The following is a 17149-nucleotide window of genomic DNA, read 5'->3' on the forward strand; positions in this document are numbered from 1 at the left end:
CCCCCCCCGGTGCACACACTTTATATGCTGCCAAAGCATTTGAGAACTGAATATGTGCTGCTCAATGCTGGGAGCTAATCAGTGGCTAACAAGAGTAGACAAAGCCTACTGGACTATAATGTAGCAAAAATCCTATGAAGGGGGTGGCAGATGAGAAAAAGAAACAGAACAGAACTATTTTAAGGGAGAGCCCACAAGCAGTCATACGAGTACCTTCACCTTGGATCCCAGTAACCTGAAGGAGTTACCTGGCTAAGAGGCATGTTCTCCAGACACACTCTCTCCTGCTACTCTCCAAATTTAGGAGTTAAGTACTGTGTGTGTCGCTTTGAAGATTTTCAGGTGGTACCATACTGAGCACTAAGATTTATTTAAAGTTTCTACATGAGGATAATAAGAGATTTTTTTTTAATCAATAAATATGAGCTATATTTCAGAATAACAAACTTCACCTTTCACTTAGTAGAGAATTGACTTAACAGGGCTTCTGTGTTACCTTGAGCCCGTGAGAGTCTTCAGAACAAACTAGACAGCTTACGTGCTGTTTGGAAACTGTTTTTAAAAAATTCTCTTAGCACCCTGCCTTCGATTCCACCTATGCTCTTCATGCAGGTTTCCTTTTTAAGGTTTCTTATAATAATTTATTATGTATGCTTAAGGATACACTAAGAGAAATTAAGCATGTGATGTGGACGGTTCTATTATAGAGGATCTATAATAAGTTCTAAGCAACTGATTAAAGCAAGTTTGTAGATTGCCCAGCATTATACATATGTCAATATGCTTTTCTTCTGTACCCTGACAACGTCGTAGGTGACGCTATCAAACAGTCAAGTGGATATTACTGTCAGTATGAAAATACACAAACGTATCTTATCCCATAATGTGAATATAACATAAGCTTGATCAAAGAATCGGAAATGCCTGGATTCAAGATTTTTCAATTTACATGCTTACAGTCTCTTCCAAATTATTCTTAAATCCTGCCCCACCTGCAACAATATTCCAAGGAAACACTGATGCTGTCGGAGGGTGGAGGACAGCCACAGGAAACACTGATGCTGTCAGAGGGTGGAAGACAGCCACAGAGGCTTGAGTTATCCTTTCTAACGTTTGGTTTTAACTATAAACTGTTGACAACCTCACCAAGTCCAGACCTGAAACCCTAGCCTCTCCCTCAGATTTGCTAGACTTTATTTTTAGATGTAATCACTTCCCTCCGGTAAACGGTTAGTGACCACACACACAGGTCTGCACATGAGGAGACTAAAACGGGAACCTTGCACTGTGAATCAGACACACAAGGCACGGCACAAGAAGAGTCTCCTGGCAGACCTGGCGGCAGCGGGTCATGTTCTCCAACTGACCCTGCGACAGTGCTGTGCAGATTTTCAATTCATGCAGATGATACTTGAAGTGAAGCAATATGCATGGCTTCTTGCTTTGCAGGCACCCCTCTACCAAATCGATTGACACAACTCAGTTTTGCCTCTAATAATTTCCTTAGTGCAACATGTTTTGTAAATATTATGACTTGGGTTCTTAAGGAAAGATCTTTCAAAGAAACTAATTCAGTAAGGTACTTGGAACTAGAATACATTTGAATACACATATGAATATATATATGTATGTATAATATATATATATATATATATATATATATATATATATATATATATCATGACAAGCATTCTTCTTACAGTAAACAAGTTACTAAAGCTAGAGATTAAAACAAAATAACTGAAGATAACCAGCTTAGGAGTGAATCAGAAGTAAAATAAAATGGCATTAATTATGCCAGAGTATTTCCCCACATGCTGCATTCATCCCACATTAGACTCAGCTGGCTGGCTTGTCAAAGGTGTAAAATCCTGAGTTTACCATGGTGTCAACAGCAGTCAGGAATCAGTACCCGCTATGATTCTTTCTCTTGCTAAAACCAGAGAACCATCTGCGTAGATCCTTCTAACCGTGATTCCATTCAAAGCCGTTTTCTACATATTAGCGTGGCCAAAATACTGAGCCACTCAACTACAGCTTTATCTTCCATTCTAAGTAAGGAAGCCCAGTCATCAGTGTTAAATTGCAACACCTCCCCTGCTCTTCCTAAAGCAACATAAACTTACTAGAGCAGGTTTTCCGAATACAGTCACTCTCCCTCCCTCCGCTCTTTTACTAACATGGCTGGAGTTGTTAGCTGCTGCTGCTCCCGTGTCTCTCACAGAAGAAGAGGTGCTTCTTGCCCAGACTGTGACAGCCACAGAGTATTCTTAATATATTAATACAGCATTTAAACATCCCTGTGGATTATTTTAGAAAATGGGCTTCCTGTGAAATTATTGACAAATAATTAAGATGTACAAAGATCTGTTAAATGTTTATATGTGAATTTTTATCCTGTGTGTGAGTAATCTCAAAAGCCTCCTTGAGAGGGAGTTTATACCTATTTACCTCTCTTTACTTACAGTGAAGTAAGTATTTTAACAGAGGCAGAGGTGATGACAAGCATTCTTACAAATGAACGAGTTGCTAAAGTTAGAGATTAAAACAAAATAATGTAAGATAACCAGCTGAGGAGCACTCTTAGGAAATGCTCAAGAGCATATGCAGAGCAAGGTTCTGTCCCATGGTACACCGCCGTTTGTGATGATCACCCAAATACATCTCATGTGATCCTCGGTAAACATGGAGTCTCTCTCTCTCTCTCTCTCTCTCTCTCTCTCTCTCTCTCTCTCTCTCTCTCTCAAATGAATTCTCTAATATAGTCACTCTAACTTTGCAACATAAAGGGTGTATAGGTTAATAATCTATTCAGTCACAGTTAATTTTAAAAATCGTTGCTGAATATAAATGCTCCAAATCGGCTGGAGAGATGGCTCAGTGGTTAAGAGCACTGACTGCTCTTCCAGAGGTTCCTGAGTTCAATTCCCAGCAAGCACATGGTGACTCACAACCATCTGTAATGGGATATGATACCCTCTTCTGGTGTGTCTGAAGACAGCAACAGTGTACTCATATACGTAAAATAAATAAATAATAAAATAAAATAAAATAAATGCTCCAAAGCGATGTAAAGCCCTTTAGGAATATTTAAGACAAGATTCATAAATTTAATAACAAAATAAATACTATGTTTTCTTGGATCGTTTAAAGATGCATTCACCTTTTGTTTCTCCCCTTTAAGATAGTACAAAACTGACATGCAATTAAACTCTATTTCTTTTTACACTTCTGAGTCTGTTTTTAACTTCTTCTTAATTAAAGGTAGACATTTGTTTATTAATCCTAATTAGTGGTGAGTTTGTAGACTTATAACATGAACAAATAATTTTTAAAGGCTAAAATATGAGATGATATCAGATATATGCACAGAGGCATACATGCATATAATCATATTTATAAGTTTCAATTACAGACAAAAGGTTGATAACATGCACATGAAGTTTGGAAGTTCATCGTGGTCACACTCTGAAGGGAAGTAGTAGAAAATTCTGATTTCTCTAGTCTATATCAGTAAAGCTAACCTGTGACCTCTCCAGCTTTAATAAGATTTGCTTCAATTTTTTTTAATGACTTAAGAACTATAGATAACATTAATCAATCAGGTAGAGAGGTGACCCACATACCTGGCTTGTCCCTGACCATCACACAGGTACAGACAGGAAGCAGGAACGTTGTCACCCAGGTCAACACTTTCCAAGAGCCAGTGTGCCTCATTGTGCCTTGAAACCATGGAAACAAATGGCCACAGATCTGTAATGGCAGAAACATTCAAGTTCAAGTTTGGTATTCTCCATCACGATCACCAAATCATCACCAGCAGGGAGAAATCAATCGATATCCACATGCCATATAATTATATATCAGGGTATATGATGCTCTAACATGCAATCGAGTGTTTCAATGCACACTTTCATCTTTATGAGTGCTTGGGAAATATTTCCGGATTCCTTCTTAGTCGGTTACTCAATTGATTACTTATAAAATCCGCTTCTTATCACTTAGATTTCTCCCGCCTTTTTAGTGATTTTAAAGCCATACTGCACAGATGATTGCTTCTTTTTATCTTAAAATTTGTGGTAAGATATAATATAAAATTCATATTCCGACCATTTTGAGGCATGCATGTTAGTGGGATTAAATTCATTGCTATTGCTTTGCAACCCCCAGCCTCATCCACTTTTACAGTTGTTGTCAGTTTACAGAACTGATGATCTATGCCTGTTAACCAAAAACGTGCCATCTCATTTTTTGCAAATCCTCAAATATCACTCTGCCTTCCTTGCTAGAAGTTTAATTATGGTAGGCATCTTAAATACACAGAGTCATTCCACTTATGTCTTCTTTATTTTATTTAGTATTTATTTTATTTTCTTTGGTATTTGTGTGTGTGTGTGTGTGTGTGTGTGTGTGTGTACCCGAAGGTACATTCATGTGGTTGTGGCTGCACATATACATTTGCATGTGTGGAAGGCGTAGGTCAGTCCCAGGGGTCACCCCTTAGGAACCTTGCTCTTTCGAGACAAGGTCTCTCATTTAGTTCACTTTCTCTGCTAAGAGTAGGCTAGCTGGCCAGCCAGCTCTTCTCCCGAGCTGGATTTACCAGCTCACATCACCACACCCAATTTTTTCAAGTGAGTTCTGGGTATTAACTCTGGTCCCCACATTTGTTCATCGAGCCCTTTCCTGACTAAACTGTCTTCAGGCCGATAGTATAAGATGCTAACAGTTTATTAGTGATACGTCACAGTTTGCAGATGCTCGTTTTGTTCATCATTCCTCAAAGAACATGTGTTTGTTTGCTCCTATCTCTTGGCTGCTGTGAGGAGATGCACAAGCACCAGTCTAAGACCCCAGTTACAATTCTCTTGTTTATATGCTCAAAGAAGAAAACAGGGTAGACAGTATGGTTCTCATATTTTTAATTTCCTGAAGAGCCACCGTGCAGTATCTCTATACCACCCACACCAGTCACATTTCCACTAGTGGTGCACAGATGAGTTGTTTTCTCCATCCTCTCTGTTACATTGATATTTTCCTTATTTTTGATAGATCCCATACTAATGATATGAGAGGGTGGCCCACTGTGGTCTTGATTAGTGTTTTCCTGAGTATTCGTGATAATAAACATATTTTATGTACCTTGTGAATATATGTATTTCTCTAGAGATACATTGTATTCCTGTGGTGATGATACTCAAAATCCTTCCCTGTTTTCTTTTAACACAGTTAGCTGTCATGAAGTTACATTTTCATACGTTCTGCATTTTAACCCTTTTGTAGTGAGCTGGCCTAATGCTGCTTGAATTCTATTGCTAAGTGCTAGGCTCTAAGATTTGGAGTCTGTATATAGCCTGAAGGACACTGCCTGCAGTTAATACTGATTATTAAATAAAGATGCCAGTAGCCAATAGTTGGGGTGAAAAGATATAGATACGGTTTAGATTTCCCAGGCTAGAGACCATGAAGAGAGAGAAGGGAGACAGCCACCATGGGATAAAGAAGCAAGGAGAGTTCCTGGGGCTAAGGGCCAAGAGAATGTGGCCCAGAGAGCTGACGAATAGGAGTTAAGAGCAGCCAAGATGAGACATTAAAGTAATAATGGGGTTATCAATAAGAGGTAGATGCTAACAGCATGGAGAGTAGGAAGTTGCACAGCTATTGTGCTCCTTAATGCATATTAAAATATAAGGTTGTGTTTGTCTTTCACCTGGAACATAAACCATCAAAGGCAGGAAGGAACACCATGCAGGTACTTTTAAAATTATTTTTTTAAACACCCTTTATCAGCTTATGCCATACACAATTTCTCTCCTAAGAAATAGAGACCGTGGGTTTTCATATCTGTCTACTGACTGCATGCTTTCATACACAAACTTTTAAATGTAGTGGATTGTATTTTTCTCTTATTGCTATACATTTGGTATCAAATTCCATGATACAGAACTTTAAACATGATGTGATCATTCATGACTCTGTTTGGAAATATTATATTGACATATCATGGCTTAATTGACATCATCATATTTTACATGAACAATTTTGTTATTAGACTGGGTTTCACTCCTAAACTTACCATTGAACATATACAACCTTCATTCTGTTTAAAAGGAAACTTATACGTGTAATACATATTGTGCATTTTATAATGCTTTGGTAATGTCATCATTGCCTTTATGAATTTATATTCCTGCTCTACAGGTCTTACAATGAAACATTCAGCAGTCAAAATCTCTAGGGGGTAGAGATTTGGCTCAGTCATTAACAGCATTGGCTACTCTTCCTGAAGACCACGATTTGATTCCTAGCACCCACAAAGCAGTTCAGAGTGATCTGTCACTCTAATCCCAGGTGATCTGATGCCCTATTTTTGTCTCTGTGGGCATCGTGCACACACACACGTTGTGTGGATATAAGTGCAAGCAAAGCATCCAAATATATACAAAATAATACAAATAAAATATTTTTAGATCCCTCTTACAAAAAGTCTAACATTGTTTAAATTAACTTTACTGTAGTGAATTAGTTAAAATGGAAATAACTTCCAAGGGAGAATGTAACAGATCCCTTTACTTATTTAACAATTACAATTTTTTAAAAATGACTATTCAAGAGTCGTCAATTACTTATTTAGTACTATCCACAGTTTAATTGAAGAATCAAATATGTAAGAACTCATCACACAATTATCTAACTTCTATCAATAGACTCTCTTGCGAGAGAAAAAAAAAACTTTATCATCTTTGATGTTCTACATACAAATGCCAAACACTTAGTTCAGCATTTTAAAATTAATACGAGATTTTAGATATTTCTGGATGAATAGCTAGAGGCAGCAATTACAATGTTAAAAGCTGTATGTGTAGTTCTAAATATGAAACATCTGGTCTTATGCCTTATTTATTTTGAATTCTAGATATAAACAATCAAGATCCTCATACAACCTTGCAAACTGATCACAGCTACTATTTTGTGTATGTCAGTAACTGTTAAACAAATGAATTCTAGCTTAAAAAATTCTATATCAAATATCGATCCAATTTTCAGGGAAACCTATGCTTGTATTTTCTCTCAGTTGATCAGTTAGCACTGAAACATAATAATTAAAATCTTGGCCTCCTGTGTGGTTTCTGTCACTTGTATGCAAGTTATAGAACATCCTTATGTTTTGATTTATTCACTTTTAAGCCAGGAGCAGATGTCTTATTTAATGTATGAAAGTCATATGCATGTATGCATTGAACTACATACTCTAAAGATATCTGCTTCTATATCTGCTATAGACTAATTAGTCTGATTTGCAGTTACACTTGTCTTATTCACTCAGGTTGATTTGATATCTAAAAAGTAAAAATGTTAAATGGTTTTAGAAATTCACTTTCATCAAAACTTTGGCTCCTATTACAGCAACAAAGAATTAAAGAAACTATAGTCACAAGCATATGAATTCAGTCTTGACATCACCCAACAAATTCCTTAAGCTGCTCAGAGAATGTCAGAACTTAGCATCAACCTTACTTATCCAAAGTGTTTTCAGTTTAAGGTTATATGACTTAGCTGATCAAATGTTTAAGTGTGAACCTCTGACCACTATCTCACAGCAAGATCAGCAGAAACTTAAACAAGAATCTGTTCACTCTCCATCCTAACTCAATCACTTATGGAATTTCCAGTAGTCAAGCCTTCCTCCCTTTGAAAATGCTCAATGGGCTCTTTAACTTCACAGTACCTAGACTCCCTTCTCATCTTCCTTCAGATCCACTATTTCCTACCTGACTTCTGTCTGTCTGTTTGCTGTCTATCTGTCTCTGTCTGTCTGTCTATCTATCTACCTATCTATCTACCTATCTATCTATCTATCTATCTATCTATCTATCTATCTATCTATCTATCATATAGCTATCATTTAGCTATCATCTATATATGTATCATTTATCATCTATAAATCAGTCTGTCTATAATCTATCATCTATCATCTTTCTGTCATCTATCATATAGCTGTCTATCATCATCTATGATCTATATATGTATCTATAATCTATAAATCAACCAATCTGCCTGTATATACACCATCATCTATCCATTTTCTATCATCTATCTATCCATCCATCCATCATCCATCCATCCATCTACCTGTCTATCTTCTATCCAGTTGAATATCTCATTTACATCTTCTAGTTCTTCATTTCATTAGCAATATTTTCTAGATTTTCTCATAAGTTACTTGCTGGGTTGGTCCCAAATAAAATTGCTATGGGAAGCACTCTCTGAGCCTGTCCTTTTCCTCTTTCTTGTCACTGCCTTCAAACACAGATAGAGCTCAGGCTGCTGGACATTCCCTAGTTTCCCACCTTGGATTTCTTCATTCTTGGCTTTAGCCAAAACCCCTTATCAGAATGTGGCACTTTTCTACCTTATCCCCTCAGGTCTCAGCAAGGTGATTATCAAGATATCTGCATAAATTACTTCAAGCCATTGTTATATAACTCAGTGTGCTGCTCTTCACAGCTGAAGAAAGCTTTAAGACAGGCACCGCCAAAGCCTTCCCAGTTCAGTGATTAAGGGGACACCACTACATAATGTATGCAGAAGCTGAAGTTCCTTAGCACCTTCAAATGGCTTTCTGGGAAACTTGTATACAGATGTCTACAGTATATTTTTAATAATGATACAGAAATTATTGGTTCTATGTGTTCTCATTTTCTAAAATAAAACATATTTTATGAATAGTATATATTTTAATATTCATAGCTCATAAGTAAACTATGCCTGCCTCTAACATTAACAGGGTACAGAGGGACTGGAGAAATGGCTCAGGGGTTAAGAGCACTGACTGCTCTTCCGAAGGTCCTGAGTTCAAATCCCAACAACTACATGGTAGCTCACAACCATCTGTAATGAGAACTGACACCCTCTTCTGGCGTATCTGAAGACAGCTACACTGTACTTAGATATAATAATAAATAAATCTTTAGGCCAAAGTGAGCAGGGCCCAGCGGAGTGAGCAGGGTTCACCAGAGATAGCAAGGCTGACCGGAGCAAGCAACCTTCATTCCCAGTAACCACATGATGGTTCACAAACATCAACACAGGTACAGTGTACCCATATCCATAAAATAAGTAAATAAATAAACAAAATCTTTAAAAAAAAAAAGGGGGTATAGAGTAAGAAGGTCATGTAACATATATCTATATATATTTGAAAAAAATTTTAAAAACTAAAATTATTGATTTTAAAAACACACATTTTCTCCTTTTACCCAAACAAATATCTTGGGTTGGCAAGATGGTTCAGCCAGTAAGAGTGATTGTCTAGTCTCAGGAACTGAGTCCCTCCTAAAACACACATGACAAAAGAAGGACGTTAGAGCCCTTTTCTAGGCCCCAATCCTTGTAATAAAGCTAGAAATCAGAGGCCTGTTCCATAGACATGAATGGTCACAGAACAATCTATCCCAAAACCTTGGGATCAAGTTCAGGTTTGCTTGATCAAAAAGCTTTTGTTGTTACCATGTGTTGTTTAACAGCAGCATGCAAGGCGTAACTCTCAGATCCTTAGCAACGCATAAATACTCACTTACTCCTACCGTGATCCCAAGCAGAACCCTGAGAGCTCCTATCCAGTGCCACGCAATGTAATATCATACTTATGAGTGTACACAGCACTGACCAGCCCACAGAGACACCAGTAGATCTGCTAAGACAAACCCTCTGAAATCCTTCAGGTTGCACTACCTACAACCTATTTCCCTTTGCCATGGCAGGAACGAGGTCTTGATTTCTGCTTGTAACCCACTCTTCTCCCCACCCCTTGCCAACCAGATTAGTTTTGGATGCTATCTCTTAAACTTCCTTAGTTCACTTCTGAAGATCTTTTAAAAAGCCTAAGGAATTTTAAGGGTAATGGGCCTTGAAGAATTTCTTGCTATATTTTCTAATATATAGTATATTTGTGCACAAAATACATGAGCAGCAAAGGAAGACACAATTGAAAACTTTACTCCTTCATTCCATTGCTGACACGAGAGCCTTATTATGGATCATTAATTGGTTGGGGATATAGCAGCAATCAAATGGAAGTTACTAGTGTCAGGGCTAAGAGATGATGCAGTAGTTAGGATCACTTGCTGCTCTTGGAGACAACCCAGGTTTGGTCCCCAGCATCTACATCAAGCAGTTCATTACTGGCTGTAAATCCAGTTCCAGGGACACTAAGGGTGTCTAGTCTCTATGGGTACATGTTTGCATGTTATATACAAAAACTCACACAACACACATTTACAAAAATAACAATAAATAACTAAATAAGTGCCTGGTGTCGCTATGGTCTAGGAGAGCAAAATAAACATACTTTCTTTAAAAGAAAAAACAAAAGGAAGGATAGGAAATCTGAACAAGAAGGCAGAGCAGTGGAGGAGTGGATGATGGATAAGTGGATGGATCAGTGGCTGAAATGATAGGTTTTGCTAGATGAAATTGTTCAGAAACCTGTCAGTGAATGCCTGAGCAATCCAATCAAGCCTCGTTCACATATGAATATCTTTACTGTTACACCAATTAGCATTTTACATGCTCACCAGGCGTCTTTGAAACTGTGCACTACATGAGAGCCATCATCACCTAAAAAAAAAGAAAAAAGAAGAAAAGAAAAACAAAGAAACATACATGAAGAGCACAAAGAAGAAAGTGATGGGAGAAGATAGATTCATTTTATGTACACTATAATTAAGTAACACAGCTCAACTTCCAAATCAGCAGGTTAGAAAGGTTATGAAATAACTTAGAAAAAGCTCTAAATATCTCGTCCTTCAAGTGGGTACATCTAATTTGTTCTTTAAAACAATCATTTTTGTTAGAAATTCCATTTGTTCCAACAAAGGATTTGTTGAGAGAGACAAAGAGAGAGAGAGAGAGAGAGAGAGAGATGTTTGACCTGTGAAACATCTGCAAGAAGCCACATTTTCAGAGCATTCCGCCCAGAGGGAATGCTAAATAATAGGGTGGATGATTGATTTTTCAATCGGGCTGTCTTGACTGTGCCCCAGTATGTCCATAGGCAACTCCAGCAGGAAAGCCTAGTTCTGCTGTGATGAAGTGTGGCATTGTGTAAATACGCACAACAACAGGTGCCACACATCTGTTCTTTTGTCAATCTTGAGAGTCTATCTTTCATGAAGAAACAAAAAAGCCAGCAAGGAAAGAAAAGCTATGATAAATGGCTCAAATCCTAAGGTCATAATCAAACACAACTGGTTTTGGAATAGGTGTGCAGTTACTTTATAATTTCATCATTTATCGTATTATTGAAATTGAAATAAAGCCACAGAAAAACTCACAAAACTTAAGCAAGGTTTCTACCCTCTTACTTACTGCACAGGAATCTTTTCTCCTTTATGTTTTTGTTGCAAATATTGTCAAAGTAGGAACATAAGAAGTTCCGGATCATCTTTAGTTTCTTCTCCAACCTTACCCATACACCCCACCCCACTCCTCACCCTCACCCCGGTATCATGCACCTCAGTCCTGGAGGGAAGTCTGCCAAATCTTTTTCCAAAGCGTGCCTTTTGAAAGTGTGTACACTTTCTCTATGAAAAGAGTTTGTTTACTTCGAGTCCATTTCTAGTCCTGAAAGTTACAACAGCCTTCTAACTAGACTCCTATCCTCTATTCTCCCTTCCCCAATTTCCATCTCCCAGCTGCTGAAAATTGATCCCCTCTTCCTCTCTCTCTCCTTTCAAGGCTTTGCTAGGTATCCAGGGACAGCTTCAAACTAGTAATCACCCAGTGTTAGCCTCCCCAGTGGAGTGCCAGATTACAGGTAAGTGTGAGAAATCCTGGCTAATATTTTGTTTCTAAAACCAGCCCGATCATGTGAGGGCTCTCCTGTAGATCCTCAGTGGCATTTCATTGTATGCTGGAAGCAAGGGACATAAGGCTGTCTTATCTCTCCAGCTTTCTGCTTATCTACTGCTTTCCAAACTGTTCCATCAAACTATTAACATTACCCCCAAACGCCATTCTTCTGCCTCGTTTTGGGGGTTGGGGTGGGGAGTGCACGTTCCGGGAGTCAAAATAAGGACTTTGTACTTAGTAAGAATATTCTCTACCTCTAAATTGCAACTGCAGCCCTGATTGTGCTTTTTAAACATACATACATTATCTACTTATGTATGTATGTATGTGTGTGTGTATGTATGTATGTATGTATGTATGTATTTATTTATTTATTTATTTATTGGTGGACCATCTCTCCAATTTCATGACCATCTGGGCACTCTTTACTCTGCCTTCAACTCTCCGTGCAAAAGCCACTTTTGTGTATTCCGTGAATGCCATCTCAGGCAGCTCACTGTGCACTGCGTTCGTTGTAAGCTGACCGAGCTCCACTCCTCATCTGTGCAGTCTGTACTGAGCAGCAATGGCTTCCTTACATTGTCCCCGCTCTCCTTATTCTCTTAAGGGAACATAGACTGTTACCTTTTACTCATTGGTCCCCTGTAAACCTACCTTCCTTAGGTAGCTATTCAACCCGTTGGAAGAAGGAATACAGTCTGGGGCAATTTTTTTTAGATGAAAGTGAAACAAATATTGAGATCTATTAGCCAATACAGTGAGACTCAGACTGCTTAATATTTGTAGAAGGATACATATGAAATAAGGAATTGCAGGAAAGTATAGGAAAAAAATTGCTAGAAGGCTTGGTGAATGTGATTTAATGAGATTCCAAAATAGTAATAGTGTTGAAATTGGTCTTCGCCCCTCAAAAAACATACTCCTTGACTGCTAACATTTGCACTACTGAAGAATTTACCCAAATACTTCAAGGTCCCATAGATATTCTCCGTTCATTTCAAAAATAGTGTTCATTTCCCTAAAGATGTCAACCCGAAAATTCTATTTGGACATGCCTAAACAGTTTTCTCTGTTCTTGACCATGTGCCTGCTTTATCAACATACCTCTTTGAATGACAGCTGTCTGCACGAGCTGTTCAGATACCCTAAATCTCAACAACCACAGCCGACCACCACTGCTCCCTGATTACAAGCTCTGGTTCTGTTTTCCATAGGCAAATCCCTGCCTATGATACAAGGTCATTTAGAATTTCGTATTGATAGCTTTGTATATTTTCCCAACTCATCCACCTTTTCCAGTTTCTTTTTTATCTGAATAGCTCCGTTGGCTTTCTGATATACCATTCTTTTTTTTTTTTTAAAGATTTATTTATTTATTATATGTAAGTACACTGTAGCTGTCTTCAGACACTCCAGAAGAGGGCGTCAGATCTAGTTACGGATGGTTGTGAGCCACCATGTGGTTGCTGGGATTTGAACTCAGGACCTTCAGAAGAGCAGTCGGTGCTCTTACCCGCTGAGCCATCTCACCAGCCCCCTGATATACCATTCTTAAGAGGTGTTTTCCATTCACAATCTACAGGGTGAATAGAATGGGCCTATTCTCACCATCCTGCCCTTAGATTCAGTATGTGGCTTCCTCACCTGGTTATCTTGCTGTTGGTCCACACAACAACAGCATACAGCACCCTCTGCTTCTCACCCTCCCCTCTCCAGTCTCTTCTCCACAGGTGTCATCAGCTCTCTTCATCTTAGACTTCACTTAACTTGTGCTTACAGTCTTACCCCAGCACCACTCATCCCTCAACACCTTTAAGCCATCACCTTCTGTCTTCCCTGCATGCTCTCCTCTGTTAAGCCTGCCTATCTTCTGCCTCTTTGAGACACAAGTTCTCAACAAGGCCTGCCTGAAGTAACTCAACTCATCCCCTTCACTCGGTCTTCCATGTCACAGCTTTACTTCCGGGCTGCATAGTAGTATATCTACAGCTCCATGACATTTTATTCCTGCTTGCTAGTCATCCTTCCTTTTGAACCTCCACTTACGATGCCATTCATTAGTCCTATTCCTATGGTTTCTATCTACATTTCCTTCTGTCTCTAGAGCCATCCATTCAGGACCCAGCTTGTTTCTGCTGTCTCAGAAAATGAACAGAAATTTCAGCAAGGGAGATTAAACTACAGGACCAGAAAAATAGATGGAAAGGTTCCATTTCTGACGAGTACTATGGGCTACTGTCTGGGAAGGACTTGAAGATAACAAAACTTCAGATGCAAATACAGTTGCACGAGGCTTCCTTCCATTCCTTTGGGTATTCTGTACCTGTCCATATGCAGCGGCTTTCCTGTTCTATTCTACTGTTGGAACTTTTTTTTTTTTCTGGGGCACCTTACTTAGTTTTCTTAACACTTACAAAAATCATTCTGGCCAAACCCTCCTGAGAATGAGGTTCCTATTCCTAGCAGCTACCTCTTTCCACCCTGAAGAATTATCCCTATCAGAAAATCCCATCCATTCATCTCAGGCCTGAGAAATTACAGTTTGCACCATGAAAACACGGAGACATCCCAGTACCTCCTTTGCAGGCGCCTGGTGAAGAGCTCTCTACTCAGAAAAGGCCCAGCGGACATTGCTCGCCTATTCAGGAGAACTTAAAGACCACCCTTCTCAGCCAGGCTTCCTCCTCCTCCTCCGTTAAAGAACAACTGTAATCCTTGATTTGTACAGGAGTGTTGCTTTCCTTAGCTCTCATTAGTGGGGGTGGGGAGTGAGCAGATGTATATTCTTCTAAAGCGCCTCTATTACCCTCTCATCCTTTTTGCTCCTCAGACCTTCTCTCCAAGGAGAGGTTGGAAGTAAGTAGTTTCTGAATTGATGATGGGGTGGGTGGAGGCTGCACAATTTATTTCTGTTACCCTTCCATTTCCCAGCTCACTCTAGGTCTCACATCACCCACTGTCGCAATTCCTGGATGGTTCTATTAAAAGTATACATTTTCAGCATCTGGGTCCCATTCTCTCCACTGCAGAGTCCACTGTCCTCCGAAACTCACCATGCGTTTCCCTCTGTCCTCCCATGGCATGGGGCCCACGTGAGTAACCTGCCCACCCACTCAACTAGTTTCAGAGCCCTCCTAGACCTAGCTGGGGTAAGGTTAAGCTTCATCTCCCGCCTGCTTCAAAGGAGCTGGCTTGTGCAGTGGCACGCTTGGTTCCGGGCCAACAAACTTCTCCAGGACCATGCGCGCCGCCTCCCTCCTCCAGGCGGCGGTGGCTGCGGCGCCGGCCGGATTCCCGCAGAGCCGAGGGCCGCGGGCGGAGGCGAGGCGGCGGCCCTTTGCGCCGGGACCCTGACGTCTCCGCGGGCGGCCGCAGCTGCGAGGACAGCGGGGACAGCGACTGCGCTCCGGCTGGACGCGTTGCGCACTCTGCGTGCTGAAGGAGGCACAGGGCCATGTACTCCGGGACCAGACCCGTTTCCTCCTCCGCGACAGCCCAAGCCGGGCTTGGGGACCCCCGCGCGGGTCGAAGTGGGTAACTCCATGGGGTACATGAGGGTCCGAGCTTGTGCGTCCTGGCTTTCGTCTCTCCCCGTTACAGCATCCAAGCCCAGAGACCGCAGTCCCACAGCATTCGTAGCTTGCTCTGTTCGTTTACCCCTTCTTCCATAGCTCGCGTCCCTTCCACCCGCATCAGCATCGCACACACTTCTGCTTCCCAAACCCAACCAGAAAAATCCACCGAGAACTAAAGTGGAACGCGCGAGCCCGCGTGACCTGGACGCACAAACAGGAGCCACATTATAGGCAGCCTGTCAAAGTGGCCTGATCAGGCCAAATGCACTCGGTCCCCTCGGCTCCGCGTGGGAATGCGTAACCGCAGGTGGGCAGATTTTCCCCCTCGAAATGTATGCACTTGTGCAGTACCGTTGTGACATTTTCTTTAAAAAGCAGATGCAGGCAAATGACCAGAAACACAGCATATGGCAGAGACCGGGCTAGTAGGCGACATCAAGCAAAATGTGGCAGAGCTGCGCAGCTTACCTTGGGTTGGTGTCAGAGCCCCTGGGAGGCGCGGTGGAGTCCGGACAGGGCTGCCGCACCGCCGCGGAGTGGCCCGCTCCAGCTCCCAGCGAGTGGAAGCGGGACGCATCTCTGCCCTTATTCGTCCCTTCAGTGTGACCCTCCCACTCGGTGAGCACGGAGGACTCAGCAAGACAGTCCTCAGCCAACTCGTGCCCAGGTTTTCCTTGATCACACAGAGCTGGGTACTAAGTCTTTTTCAGGTTTTTGTTTTAATAGCAATTTCATAGTGGCAATGACAGTTGGGGGCAGACGCTTTCTCACTTCTGACTATGAAGAAGTGTTCTCAAAGAATGGTGCGTGGTATACATTCACAGGTAGATAATTGGCTTTTTAACAGTTGAGCTAAAAATAAAAAGGGGCATCGTGTATGTTTTATTTTGCACTTCTATTTCTGGAGTTTATCTAAAGTTAATCAAGTCAGCTTACGTTCTAATCATCGTTCTGTATGTAGGTTTGTGTCTACATCCATAAAGGTATGTTGTGACTGTTAAATATATTATGCTTCAATAGACTGGTGTTATAAATATCGGTCTTTTAATTCTTCGAGATCTCTTTCAATATGTGGAGGGGGTGGGTATAGCAGTACATATACACCTACGGTATGTACATATATACATATATAGTGTGTATATATCTATATTCAGATTTGTATTCATTCATAGTAAACATACACATATATTTATATACATATAGTGTGTGATTTTTTTTAAACACTAGAATTTGGAAGATTAACTCACAGGTTAAACAATGCTTAACTTTTTTTAGTTGTGTGTTGCCACAGTTGGGGAGAAATTATGTATTATTAATCCATAAGAATGGAAATAATTACCTTAGAGTGTTACCTCAGAAACATAAGTCTCACTTAGTGAGATCCACAGTCCAAAGACAATAAGACCACAATGGCAAAGATTTTAAAATACTCAGAAAGAATTTTAAAATAGCTCATTTTCACCTCTTTGGAGGGAGACCATTACAGCATCAACTAGTGGGTTTGAAACCTACCTATCGTCCTAAAGAAAACAGAACACTTAAGTTTGAAAGTTCTCAGAGTGCCATGAACCACGTTTCTGTCAGAATTTCAAGCCATATAATGTGTCCCCCTCATGTGCTTTCCTTCACGAATTTTTGATTGACTGTGGAAAGAGGCCAAAGGAAAGGGCATCACATGAGTCCAGCGGCTCAGTTGCCCATTTAAAGACAGGATTACTAAG

At 40.3% G+C, this 17149-nt stretch overlaps 1 protein-coding gene across 1 annotated transcript in view; it reads right to left on the reverse strand.

Annotated features, from left to right (window-relative positions):
* Col19a1 (collagen type XIX alpha 1 chain) overlaps positions 1-15957 on the reverse strand; it is a 321968-nt gene extending 306011 nt beyond the window's left edge. The window contains exons 1-2 of the mRNA XM_029539352.1: positions 15897-15957; positions 3627-3753 (exon numbers count right to left, since the gene is read on the reverse strand). Coding sequence (XP_029395212.1) covers positions 3627-3717 — 91 coding nt within the window. The 5' untranslated portion in view covers positions 3718-3753; positions 15897-15957. The remainder of the gene's footprint in view (positions 1-3626; positions 3754-15896) is intronic.
* Between the last annotated feature and the right edge of the window lie 1192 nt (positions 15958-17149).

The sequence above is a fragment of the Mus pahari genome, chromosome 5 (genome assembly GCF_900095145.1).
Source record: "Mus pahari chromosome 5, PAHARI_EIJ_v1.1, whole genome shotgun sequence".
Classification (NCBI taxonomy): domain Eukaryota; kingdom Metazoa; phylum Chordata; class Mammalia; order Rodentia; family Muridae; genus Mus; species Mus pahari.